The 13378-nt window shown below is 41.1% G+C and overlaps 1 protein-coding gene across 1 annotated transcript in view; it reads left to right on the forward strand.

The window, feature by feature from the left end:
- PRKCQ (protein kinase C theta) overlaps window positions 1-13378 on the forward strand; it is a 125590-nt gene that overhangs the window by 2378 nt on the left and 109834 nt on the right. The window contains exons 2-4 of the mRNA XM_045072353.1: window positions 2266-2392; window positions 6403-6602; window positions 9420-9480. Coding sequence (XP_044928288.1) covers window positions 2275-2392; window positions 6403-6602; window positions 9420-9480 — 379 coding nt within the window. The 5' untranslated portion in view covers window positions 2266-2274. The remainder of the gene's footprint in view (window positions 1-2265; window positions 2393-6402; window positions 6603-9419; window positions 9481-13378) is intronic.

Raw genomic sequence — 13378 nt, forward strand, 5'->3', positions numbered from 1 at the left:
AGGCTTTAACCCACTGAGCCACCCAGGTGCCCATGTGTATTTTCTTTATTTTTCATAATGATCACGTTGCTGTTACAGGAGGGGAAAAATTTCTGAGTAGCTCAGTAGTAAAATGCTTCCTTTTGTCTTAAAAACACACTCCTGAGCGAACAACGTGTTAGGTTCAGCACACAGATGCCAATTCTGTCTTCTCGATGTCAAAATGTCAGATCCCGTCACGGTGACTGGACCTGTTAAAAGAGAATCAGTGGCTTGGCTATTGAATGGGTGCATGCATTGGAGAAGCCGGCAGAATGCTCATCCGTGAGGGGCTAGGGAAGCCAATCTGGACTGCTAGAGGGATAGGAAGTCGGCTAATGTCTAATCAAGACGTGCTGGGGGAGAGAGGCTTCCTCTGCGACTCTGTCACACTGTACCAGAAACCCTGGTCACCCCAGAGGTTTCGCTCTGCTCCCCAGACAGACTTTCCCAGGTGCATGTTGAGCTCTGCTGCTGCTGCTGCTGCTAATTCTGAAGCCAGCCTGGAAATAGCAGAGTGACACAGCTGTCACTAAAGGTCACCATGGTTGTGACTCAGGCTTCAGGAGTCCCTGATCCCTCCAGATTCAAATCCAAATTAATTACTCACCTTTACTCATGTTGAGGAAATCTTTAGAGTATCCACACATGGTAACCACTCTCGTAGATGAGGATAGTTCTTGGCAAACTTTCCTGATCAATGCAGAATTACAGATTTATCCAGAAGACCTACATGACCCAGGAAAGAGGGTTGTCAAGGCAGGTTTCTCCAGAGAGCTCTTAATCGTTAGCTCAGCTCCTGTCCAAGAATCCTAAACTCAGAGCATGAGGGAGGCCCCTAAAGACACATCTAGAAGTCATCTAGCAGCTGTTCAACGTTTAACTTATACAGAATGTGTTTCAGAGACTAAGATCACCTGATGAATACAGTGATTCTACCAGCGCCTCCTTTAATTAAACCTGCCAAGCTGTGGGAAATTGAGACTTCCTTAGAATTCACAAAGTTAAGAGCAGTTATCAGGAGCCCCTAAACTGTCTCTGTAGGTTCAAAACATGCCCAAAGACCACCATCATTTCAGAGAACGAGCAGTCTTTAATGGCTCTGCCAGATCTGGGATGATGGGCCCCAGATTTCCAGTGAAGCCGTTGGTGCTCCCATGCGGGCTCTTATTCTGAGGAGCTGCCTTTCTTCATACGAAGGTCAAGAGGACAGCTCCTGCTTTGTTCTTCTTACGTTCTGCTTACTTGAGACTGACAGAAAATTAGGGAGGAGAAAACAGTTCAAGAAGAGAGGAGAAGCCAAGAAGTAACTTTTTCACCGAGCACCAGAGAATGTTTTCAGATTAATAGGACCTCATGGAAAAGTAGGTTTAAAAAAAAAAAAAAAAAGAAGAAGAAGAAAGAAAGAAAGAAAGTGGAGACTTGGGGGCGGGGGAGAGTGGAGGTTGGTTGAGGTAAGTGGTCACAGAAGGGTGAGGAGGGACCAGCAGATGAAACATCAGACTAGAGCCCTAGAACGTGTTAGCTGGCGTTATGATGGTGTTCTCCTGTATCTCCAGATACATGTGATTATTGGTATACTTTATCTTTAGATGATAAAGCATGACTTTATGGTGGGCAATGACTTGGGGTTTTTTAAGTGGTTTATAAAGTTCAAAGACTCATTCTCTATATAGGTAGATGTGTGTGCGTATGTACATGCATATATACACCTACACAGGACTCTGAAGAAGGTAGACCTTTCTGAAATGTCTGAAGTAAACAGAGTCCAGTTGCTAAATGCCCAGAGCCAAGTGCGTCATGTACATAAATAGCCCGTATAAGAATTCTGTGGTGTCATATTTAACTGTTGCGACTAAAATAGACTCACCCTTTCTAAACTCATGTTCTTGTTATTGTGGTTTGTTTCTTGGGTACTTACTTGAAGAGTAGAAGAAATAAAATGTCAGAAAATGTTTGCCTCTCTCTGCAACTATTAGATGTAACTCCATTACATTCGGAGTGGAATTACAGTTCTGATGGGGTCGAATAGGCAGATGTCCGGAAAACCTCTTTCCGTAGCAAGTCAGTCTGTGGTTTGGGGTGAGCCCAGGAATGTCCTTTGTCGAAGGGGAAGTAAAAGCATTTGTTCAGATGGATAGCTGAACCATTTGAGCTTCTGGGCTGCTGGTGATAAAGCACTGGGTACATGGAAATGGGACACCAAAATAACTTTTTGTATGGCGTTTGTCTTTTGCCATTTTGCAGGGAGCAATCATGTCACCATTTCTTCGAATTGGTTTGTCCAACTTCGACTGTGGGTCCTGCCAGGCATGTCAAGGAGAGGCTGTTAACCCTTACTGTGCTGTGCTTGTCAAAGAATATGTAGAATCAGGTAAGCTGCTCGAGCCGGTGTTCTAGGTGGGGGAGGAGGAACGTCCTGCTGTGAACTATGAGGCAAGACCTTCCAGGAACTTAGAGCCATCTGGTTCAGTCTAATTTTACAGTTCAGGAAACTGATGCCCAGCCCAGCCAAGTACTTCCTCAAGGGCGTAGGAGCTAGTGACAGACTTGGAAGGAGACCCAGGTCTCCTACCTCGTGTTACATTTCCCTGTGCCATTTTTCTACATAAGCAAAAGGAACACAGGAAAGGAGAAATGATTCGAGGAGGTAATGGGGCCGAGAGACTCTACTGGTAAACTCACGTGGAACAGGGGAGCCCATCATGTTAACCCTGGTTGTTTCCCATGATTACAGATAGGGTAAGTCTTCATAATCTGACAATTAAGCCTAAAGATAGCTTATTCCTTCTTTGGGCTAAGCTTAGATAAATGTTAAAAGAATATGTAATTAGCCATTAGAATCCAGATTTCAGAAAACTTATATCTTTACAAAACCCTGGATGGCTGAAAGAATGATCATGTTTTATCAAATGTAAATATTTACAGGCAGTTCACGGTAAGGGGGAATGTGTAACAGATCCCAAGATTCATTGTGTGGGTTTAGATCCTTCAATTAAAGTAATCCTGTTCTGCCTAAAACCTCTCCACGGAAGTTTACATCCTACCTCTTTCCCCGTTTCACCACTTTTCTCTATTTCCCTACATACCTCTCTTGTTTTAGCAGACACATTGTAGAGACGTGATTAACGCCAGTGCAGATTCGTAGTAACTCTAGGAGCCATTCCACTTGCCTTACAGGGAAAGTCTTTATGGAGTGGGAGATAAAAGCGCCCTTTCCTTAGAGCTTCTGTTCTAGCGGAGTAAGAGAGGCATTGGGCAAACTGGAATATTTGGAATAATGGTAAATACCGGGCAGCAAACCCAAGCAGGGCAGAGTGGAGAGCGAAGGCTTGGGGACAGAGAGATGTGTGTTATTTCGTATAGGGTAGTCCTTAAAATGCCTCTTAATGGAGTGGCAGTTACGGATGGAGGAGGAACCCAGTTCAGCAGTTGAGAACCTCCAATGAGGTGTTTCCAGCTCAGAATCTTGGATTTCCAGATCCTACCAAGCTAGCTTTTTCCTCTCTTGCAAGATTTGTGCTTGATGATCGACTCCACCCCTCTAGCCAGTGCGAGAGCATCAAAGCTGAAGAGAAGGTCTGAATCATCCTGATTTCCCTTCTGCCTGGATTTCTCTCCCGTTTCATTAAAAGTGAGAATGGCACTTGCTCCCAATCTAAAACCTTTCAAATGTCACAGAAACCTTTGAAGTGTAAAATGTCTTGAGTTTTTCAAAGCCGCTTTCGACTTAATGGGTCTCCTGGATCCCGTTCTCCATAAGCACAGGGCTTCACTGACATTTGCCTCCCAAGAGCCTTTTTAAATTTCTTCTTCTTCTTCTGGCCTTGCCTTTGAACTTGGTCTGATCAGCCGTGTGGATCAAGGGACCTTGTCAGAAAGGAAGACTCTGTTTTTCCAAAAGGTTAGCCTGCGGAGTTCGGAGGTTTTGGCTTTTGATTCTGTTTTGGTTTGTTCTGAAAAGGAACCACTCTGCACATCAAAGTTCAAGTATTACTTCAGTAGAGTTTATTTATTTATTTATTTTAGATTTCTTAATTTGATTATAGTTGACACAGTGTTCTATTCTTTTCAGATGTGATGTACACGTTACACTATGCCCACCACAAGCAGACCTACCATCTGTCACCAGTCAGCGCTGCTACAGTACTGTTGGCTAAATTCCCTGTGCTGTAACTTTCATCCCTATGACTTATTCCCTCCAGAACTGGAAGCCTGGACCCCTCACTCCCCTTCACCCATTTTTCCCATTCCCCGCTGCGCTCCTCTAGAAACCATCAGTTTGTTCTCCATATTTATAGGTTCATTCTGCTTTTTGTGTACTTATTAATTTGGTTTTCTTAGATCCTACATATGAGTAAGAAATCATGGGGTATTTTTCTTTTTTTAATTTGCTTTATTTTACTTATCCTAATACTCTCTAGACATTCTGTTGTTGCAGGTGGCAGGATCTCATCCTTCATAGGGCCACATATGCTCTCCCATTAGGTATACATCTTATACATTTGTGTTTCGTTGGACACTTAGGTTGTTTCCATATCTGAGCTATTGTAGATAATGTTGCAATAAACATAGAGGCCCATGTTTTTGTTCTCTTTGGGTAAATACCCAGCAGTGGAAGTACCGGGTCATATGGTAGTTCTATTTTTAAGTTTTGAGAAGCCTCCATCCTATTTTCCACAGGGGCTGCCCCAATATTTAAAAGTGTATCCATCTTGGAAGTCTTAGATTGCATTTTCCATGATGAGTCAATAGAACAGGGACCAACAGGGCAGAATTGTTGTCAGTCTGGGAGTCTGGGAGGCTCTGGAAATGGTAAAACTCACTGAAAGTCATTAGGATCCCAATTTCTGATCCTCTTTTTAGGTAATTACAAACCTCATGAATGAGATGAGAAGAGCCTCAACACAGATCTCTCTGCCCCTTGCAGGGTGGTGGAGAAAGTTTACAGCTGAGGAGTTATGAGAAGGAGGGGCTTCCCGTCTGTGGAAGTAGAGTGTTACTGTGGTCATTAGAATTGCCATTTGTATTTTTTTTAAAGTCCAGTCTCCAGTTAAATCTTTTCAAGCAAGCCATCAAAACCTTCCCCTTCCTCTTCCACTTTGGACCTTGTCAGAGTTTATCCCTTTCAGAGCCAGGTTTATGGAAAATTAGAAGTTTCTGTTTATTCAAGTGCTCATACACATCCCAAAGGACAATTCAGCAGATGATAGGCATGTGTTCTGCTTTGCCATCGTGTATCAGAGAGAAGGGGCCATCAGGAGTCTGAACTGCTTTGTTTCCTTGCTTAAACGGATTTTTCCTTTTGGCTTTCCCAACATCTCCGAATTGCTAAATCTGCCACTTAGTGTGCTTATCAAAAGAAACCAACTCTCAAATACAGCTGCAGTTTGCTGTTCCTGAAATGATTAAAGAATAAACACTACAGAAAATCTAGTGGGGATGAAAGATATGCCCCTCTCCCTTAATCACACTAACAGACTCTTTCCCAATCTCTTGGTGGTTCCGGAGAGGTTTTCCTACCCTTTTTCACCCCGACCACAGTTCTTGTCATCAGCCACCTCCAGATCTCTCTCCTGCCTGCCCTTTTTCTCATCTGTAGGTCCACAGCCTGCTTCCCTGATCCCACGGACTGAGACCACTGCCTCTCTGAGTTACGTGTTAGTTTTTGCATAGGGTGCATGGTGCATGTAAAATGTATCGTCCCTTGAGAATTAGAGAAAGAAATAATGGCTCATTATGCTTTAAGGGTTTTTACCTCACATTGCATTTATGTCAAATGAAAAATTTTTAAAGGTCTTTTTAAGGAGCACTTACTGTAAGCTTTAAATTATGCCGTAGCATCTGTCAGATGAACACACAGTAGTTTTCTATCAACTCTTTTTAACTAGATGACAGTGACATTAATTAGTTGTGTGTTCACCCTTTGTAGATCATTAGAGGAAAGTCCCAGAAGGCATAAAAGTGTATGATGTAGAGGATGGGACCTGGGTCATTCTAACCTCCTGAATATAGCAAGCTTGGCCCCTGATTGTCTATTTGCTCGAAGTAAAGCAACTGACTGTTGAATAGGAAAAGAACGTCGGCAGTCCAAGACATTATCATATATTTGCTGCTTAAATGACCAGATTGACTTACAAGTTTCAGTGTATCACCTTGTGTATCAAGGTGATCTCTCCTATACTGATACAGTGTATCACTCATATAGACCTTGGGACTTTCTCATTCTGTCCTATATCGTCTCTAATTGTTTAACGTGTTACTTTTGACTTCCCAATGGAATTATATATCCTAGAGGACAGAGGGGGCAGATGCCACTGTGAAGTTGAATTATTTCCCAGAGTTGGCTAAAGGGGTAATGAGAACATTTCTTTCTGTTCCTAGAGAATGGGCAAATGTATATCCAGAAAAAGCCAACTATGTACCCGCCCTGGGACAGCACTTTTGACGCCCACATCAACAAGGGAAGAGTAATGCAGATCATTGTGAAGGGCAAGAACATGGACCTGATATCTGAAACTACCGTGGAGCTCTCCTCTCTGGCGGAGCGATGCCGGAAGAACAACGGGAAGGCAGAGATATGGGTAAATATCCAGGCTGTGAGCTCTTTTTAAAGTGTTCCCACCACTAAGTGGTAAGCATCATGCTTGCTGAAGACAGAGCAGAGTTTCTGTGTCATCCTGAAATTATGACACACTCGTCTTAGGTAAACAGATTCCCTGCCACTTACTCACTGATGAAACTTGATCATGACGATGACTGTTCTTGTGGACTGTGAAACATACAGACATATTCAAATATCTGGACTCCTGTGTAAGGTGAGGAAGGTCTCTTAGGCTATGAAGAGTTGTTATTGATCTATAAGTGTAAAATAAGCTCAGAAATATCGCAGATTCCCCTTAATTTGGGAACCTAGCTGTTGACTATTTGTTGAGGTATCTATCTATGTGCGATCTCTTGATAAGATGTCTTAGATAAGGTGAAAGATAAGGGAAAAGACCAGCAAAGATCTCTGTGAGGTTTGGTCTTCCCTCTCCACACTTTGTCAATCCTTGTCAATTTTTTTTTTAGCCGTAACTGTTCATTTAGTTCACTTTGTACTAAACACATTGTGTGTGTACATCACACACAATCCATGTTGCTGCCCTAAGTTTTTGAAAACTTAGGTTATAACTGTTTGGGTAGTGAATGTTTAGAAATGTTAAAGGAAAGAGTGAAATATGAAAGCGTAAAAATTCTCATGAAGATTTCTGGGGTGCACACAATGAAAAAACAAAGCAACCACAAACACTAGTAAAAACTGTTTTTAAATGATCTGAAACTCAGAAAATGTTTTCAAATGCTCTATCATTTATGCAAAAGGAGAGAATCTTACCTTTTCACTTCTCGTTTCCTATAACTCAAACTTCTAAGAACTCCACTCAGAAGATTTTGAAGTTGCTGGTTTCAAAATGGGAATGACAGAAACCTAACAACTAGAATTCTGTGTCAGTTTTCTATTTTTAACCTAAAAAAAAAAAGTACTTTCTGAGAGAGTATATATTTATCCACATCTTTGCTGGTGATACTAAAGTAATCGTACTTTCTGAGAGAGTATATATTTATCCACATCTTTGCTGGTGATACTAAAGTAATCTTTGAAGATAAACATATACCAAGATTTTTTTTCTTTTAAGTCCCCATGCTCGGATATGTTTAGTAAATGTAGGCCAGCGGTATCTGTGGAGCGCTTCTGTGTCTGGTTGGAGAAATGATCCTGGAAATAGATCTCTGTTTGGGGGTGCTGCTTAGGCAGGCAGAAGAGGCTGGGTAACTGAATATCATCACAGGGGCGGGCTTAATGTGGAAGGGTCTGCACACGAGGGAGGGGAGCACGAGACGCCAGTCAGCTCAGGGCCTGAAGGAGGGCCAACACCTCGCTCAGCTAGGAGAAGAGCTTAATTAGACCAAATGTTACCCACTTTTCACTCATCCCCATTTGTCTTCTGCTTTCTGCCTCATTTTTAAAAAAGAGTCACCAAATCCCCAATTTTTTAAAGTAGCACGCTCTTTGGGGTGCCTGGCTGGCTCAGTCCGTGGAGCGTGTAACTCTGGATGCCGGGGTTGGGAGTTCAAGCCCACTCTGGGTGTAGAGATCACCCAAAAATAAAATCTTTAAAATGAACAAACAAACAAAAATGAACAGAAAAGTAGCATGCTGTTGGATTTCCTTCTCCATTAACAAACGGATAACTAATTTTTAAATTATTTGGCTAGGCTCCCCTGACAAGCAGGTTGGTTTTTTATTTATAGCTCTTAAAGTTGTGTTTGATTTCTTGCTTAGGTGTCTCCTGATTTTATTCCTTTTGAAGTTTTGATTGATTGATTGATTGATTGTATTCTATGGTATTTAAAGCCATAAGCACTTGGTGGCCTTCAGATTCTTATTTTACTTAAGCAACCTTTTTACATTTTGTAGCTTTTTTCCCCAAGAATGTTCCCTAGTTTACTTTCATTTATAGTGTCTAAGGGCCAACAGGGTGCTTTGGACTTTGATTTCCCTTTGCTCTATTGAAATCCACTTTCTTAGAAATAATTTCTCTATCTAAAAAAATATCCACAGAGGAAGGAAGGGAAAAGAGAATGGAAAGAAATCAAAGAGGGAGACAAACCTTGAGAGACTCTGGACTCTGGGAAACAAACTGAGGGTTGCAGAACGGAGGGGTGTGGGGAGATGGATTTGTCAGTTTCCCCCTTGTCACATCACATGATAACCTGAAGCCTCCCTTCCGTGCTACTCTGCTCTGCTCCCTTCTATGTAATGATACTGGAATGTGTATTTTTGTCCATTTTTAGACCAATCTAATCAGAATTTCCCATGGTAGATTATCTAGCACTTTCCCAAGGACAGTTTCCTTACCAAAGAAAAACACAGCTCCCACTTCATACCCTGGTTAACCTAGAGGCATGTGGGTAGGCACCCTCAGAGCAGAATCCATCTTGCCTTCTAGAAGACCTGCTGTTGCCCCCAGTTACCTGGTCCCAGTGTCCGGGATCCTTTTGTTGTGATGAAGATCTGAACCTGCCTTACTCACAACCGTGCAGATGAGAGCCAGCACAGGGCAAGAATAGCAGATGGAAACCGTTTTAGAATTTTGTTTCTTCCTCATGGAACTTTTGATCTCCAAGTAAAATTAATGAGCTGCTGAGGTGTTTTAATTTAAAAAAAAAAAAAAAGGTTGATTGCATGGATGGTGCACTATTTTGATGGTAACTGGTATGAGTAAAAAGTTAGGAGGAGGCAGTCTTGGGTTCTACATTGGAAATGTCCTGCCGCCACCACACTCACCAGTTGTGTCATTAAACGTAGAGCTTGTTTCGCATTCTCACTGATATTTCCTTTTTTCCTTTCTTTCAATCAGTTAGAGCTGAAACCTCAAGGTCGAATGCTAATGAATGCAAGATACTTTCTGGAAATGAGTGGTAAGTGACATTTGGTCTTGTTTGGGGGTGAGGAGGGCGTGTCCTTTCTCCTTCTGTACAACCTGTTTGACTTTTGCAATAGCAGAGAAAATCATTAGGAGAAAAGGAAACACAGGAAGTTTTCTCAAAAGTTTTCAGTGGTGTTCAAATATTGTTGAAAATTTACTCTCTGGGCCAGAGAAATGTAGAAATCGAAAACATTTATAGCATTAGTTTCTCAATAGTGTGAACTCATGTGCCCAGTGCTTTTAGAGTCAGTCTTTATTTTAGTTTGGAAATGTCACGTAAATACAAAAGGCTCTTTTGACACGTGATTCTATGAGTATTAAATAAGAGATCACGCTGTCAGTAAAATACAAAATGAATAGGAAACGGGCAAGTATTTCTCATAATGCTAGTAGCAAAATAATAATGCTTCAAGTTAGCCACCTCAAATCCTTTTAGGAACGGAAGGAAAACATGCTTTGCTAAGAAGCGTCATTTCCACGTCACGCACAGACATGGGTCACAGAGGTGACGCTTAGGAGCAGGGCTTTTGGTGCCTGTGACAGTCTGTCCATTCCTTCTGTTGCATTTGTGCTCTGTCATCAAAGTGCCATGCAAACAAATCAAATGCTGCTACTCCTGAAATCCTAAACCTCAGGATGGATATATGTACTTATTGATCATAAACTGATTTTATTTTTTCCTAAATTAGTTTAACTACCAAGAGACAAATTTTAGTTTAGAGATTTATGGTGCTTTCTGGGATTTGGCTTAACATATCCAGTGTCTTTGGGCCCAGGTTCAAACAAATGCATTGCGGGGGGGTGGGAAAAAGATATTATGAGATTATCAGGGAATCTTGAACTCTCACCAGGTGTTTGGTGATATGGAGGCATTGTTATTAGTTTTCTAGGTGGGGTGATGGTATTGTGGTTCTGTTTCCTAAAATGGGTCCTCATCTTTAAAAGACATACTAAGGGGCACCTGGGTGGCCCCGTGGGTTAAAGCTTCTGCTTTCAGCTCAGGTCATGATCTCAGGGTCCTAGGATCGAGCCCCGAATTGGGCTCTCTGCTCAGCGGGGAGCCTGCTTCCGCCTCTCTCTCTGCCTGCCTCTCTGCCTACTTGTGATCACTGTCAAATAAATAAATTAATCTTTAAAAAAAAAAGAGAGGGAGACATACTAAAATGTTTATAGATAACAAAACACCAGGCATTTGCTTCAAAATAACCCATTGGTATGTGGGTATGGATCACAGATAGCATGTTTTGGAAAATAGTGGCCTTAGACCGATCATTATTGAAACTGGATGATCTATACTGGGAAATTGATTACAGTGTTTGCTCAGCTTTTGTATGGATTAAAAAATTCCCATAATAAAGCTTTTTTTTTTTCTTTAAGAAGAAAAGGATCCCTAAAGAGGTAGCAGTACAATATGAAATTTTCTTTTATCTCGTGGAGGCTCTAGGTACATAGAATGTGGCATTGTGCCATTTTTTAAAAGATTTTTTATTTATTGGAGAGAGAGAAAGAGACTGTTCACAAGCAGGCGGAGTGGCAGAGGGAGAAGGAGGAGGAGGCTCCCCTCTGACCAGAGAGCCCGACACAGGACTTGATCCCCACACCCTGGTATCCTGACTTGAGCCAAAGGCAAACATTCAACTGACAGCCACCCAGGTGCCCCAGCATTGTACTACTTCAGGGTTGGCCACATGGTAGAGTGGTTGTAGGAGCTGAATAACTGGGTTAAGTGTTTCGGGTAAATGGTTCAAAGAACACTGCTTTGAAAAACAAATTCATGGATATTTATCCTATTGCTTCGAAACTTAATTTTCTCTTAGAATGAGAGATAACATTCAGGTGACCCCAAAACAATGATATTTCACAGATAGTAATTACCCAAACCCAGGACTTTTTTTTTTTAAAGATAAAATTTTGTCATGTTTAAAATTTTTGTATCTAGACCCAGATTGAGACTCTGTTTCTAAAGTTTTATATATCTAAAGGCTTTAATTTTTAACAAACAATATTTTGGACTAGCCTAACTAGAAAACTCTTTATTGATGATAAGAACTATAAGATATCATTCTATTTTAAGAATATTTTATATATATATATCTATATATATATATAATATTCTTTTTAATAGAATATTAATAGAATATTTTAATAGAATAGAATAAATAAAATAGAATATATATATATATATATAGTTTTTGGAAGGATTCAGAAAACCAAGACATGAGTTCTCATATTCAAGGAACTTAAGCCTAGATTGGAGAAGTGGTACAGACTAAACTATTGGAGAAGAATTTAGTCCTAAACCACACAAATACTAATTAACCAAGAGATCAATAGGGGTTGCCTTCATTTCAGAAAATTCCATAGAGTAGACGTTGAAAGACTGGCATAATTGAATTTGCAGACAAAAGGGATAGCTTTCTAGGAGGAAAACATGAATATTTGAGCAAAAATATAAATGGATGCAGAAATGTGAGAAGACCAGTCTAGGAAAGATCAGAGGACATCTGCTAAAACCAGAATGAAGAACCTAAGACAGATCTCAGAGGGCTTGGAATCCAGACAAGAGGAGTGTGTAGACCTAGGAAAGTTACCAACAAGGAGTCACAGTCCCATTCTTGAGCAGGCCATTATATGATGAAAGCAATGTTTGGGGCGGAATTGCTTCTGAATGAATATGGGACCGATCTGGAAAGGGAAATAGACTGGGTATAGAGAGAGCCTATAAAATTTCATTTTTGCAATGGAGAGGTGATGAGAACCTGGTCTTGGGGCATGGTTATAGGAATGAAATAAAAGGAAGAGTCCAAACAAAAATAAGATTTCATGGCAGTGTAGATGAAAGGTTATGCCCATTATGAGTAAATAGTTGAAGTACTTTATAATTCTTTAAAAGTGGAAGTTGAATGAAGGGAAAATTGTTAATGATACTCCTTAAAATAGTTGAACTAGGAAAATGATAATGGGAGTGCTAAGCATGGGAGGTATGGGAAGAGAAAGCACTTGGGGGAAGATACAGGATTCAGTTGTGGATAACATTTCTGATAATGTCATGTCTCCAGTACCCCTCTTTTATGGAAGCATCGATATTTTTCTACTCTACAGGGTAGCAGATGGCTATTGCTCTCCACACACAAATCACTCCATTCTCTCTGTTTCAAAATCCTCATTCTGTGATTTCTGTGTTAGATTACTTTGTCTTCCTCCCTTGCTTCCCTACCAATCAGTCTTGGCAACTTTAGTCTTCATTCCCACCTCGTATTTTGACACCTTCCTACACTTTTCTTTATCCATTCAAAAACCTGCAGTGACACCAGACACCAGGTTTTCACTTGGAATTCTCCACTGTTGAGAACTCAGAGTCAGACCTTTCTCTCTCAGAGCTCATCCTCCTCTCCTGTCAATTCTGTCCTTTCTTTCACCCACTAGCTACAGGAATCTTCCCCAACCCTGGTTTCTCTCTTCACACCTTTTGTTAGCCCACGTCTGTCCTTGACTCCCTACCTTCCCTGAAGTCCACAGCTCTTTTCAGCACTCTGCTGTCATGAGTGCCCTCCTCTGCCAAAAATGTTGTGATCTCCAAAAATTGCTTTCTTCCCTCTCCTCCAAGGCTTTGCCTGAAAAAGCCATCCAGCTGAATCCATTACAAACTGTTGCTGGTAGATAATGTTCTCATGTTTCAGACTCATGTCCTTAACCCCTTAGTGGATCTTTCCAAGTAAATTTCCTGTATTACTGTAAATTCAATATATCCAAAGTTAACACTCACCATTTTCACCAGTAACCTATTCCTTTTCTACTCACTATTCCAGTTAATTATTACTCCAGCCACTCAGAAACCTGGAAGTAACTTTTATAGCCTCTCTTTTCTTGACCTCCCACCTTAATCCAAC

This window comes from Mustela putorius, unplaced genomic scaffold (assembly GCF_011764305.1).
Source record: "Mustela putorius furo isolate JIRA1106 unplaced genomic scaffold, ASM1176430v1.1 tig00004033_pilon_pilon_pilon, whole genome shotgun sequence".
NCBI lineage: Eukaryota > Metazoa > Chordata > Mammalia > Carnivora > Mustelidae > Mustela > Mustela putorius.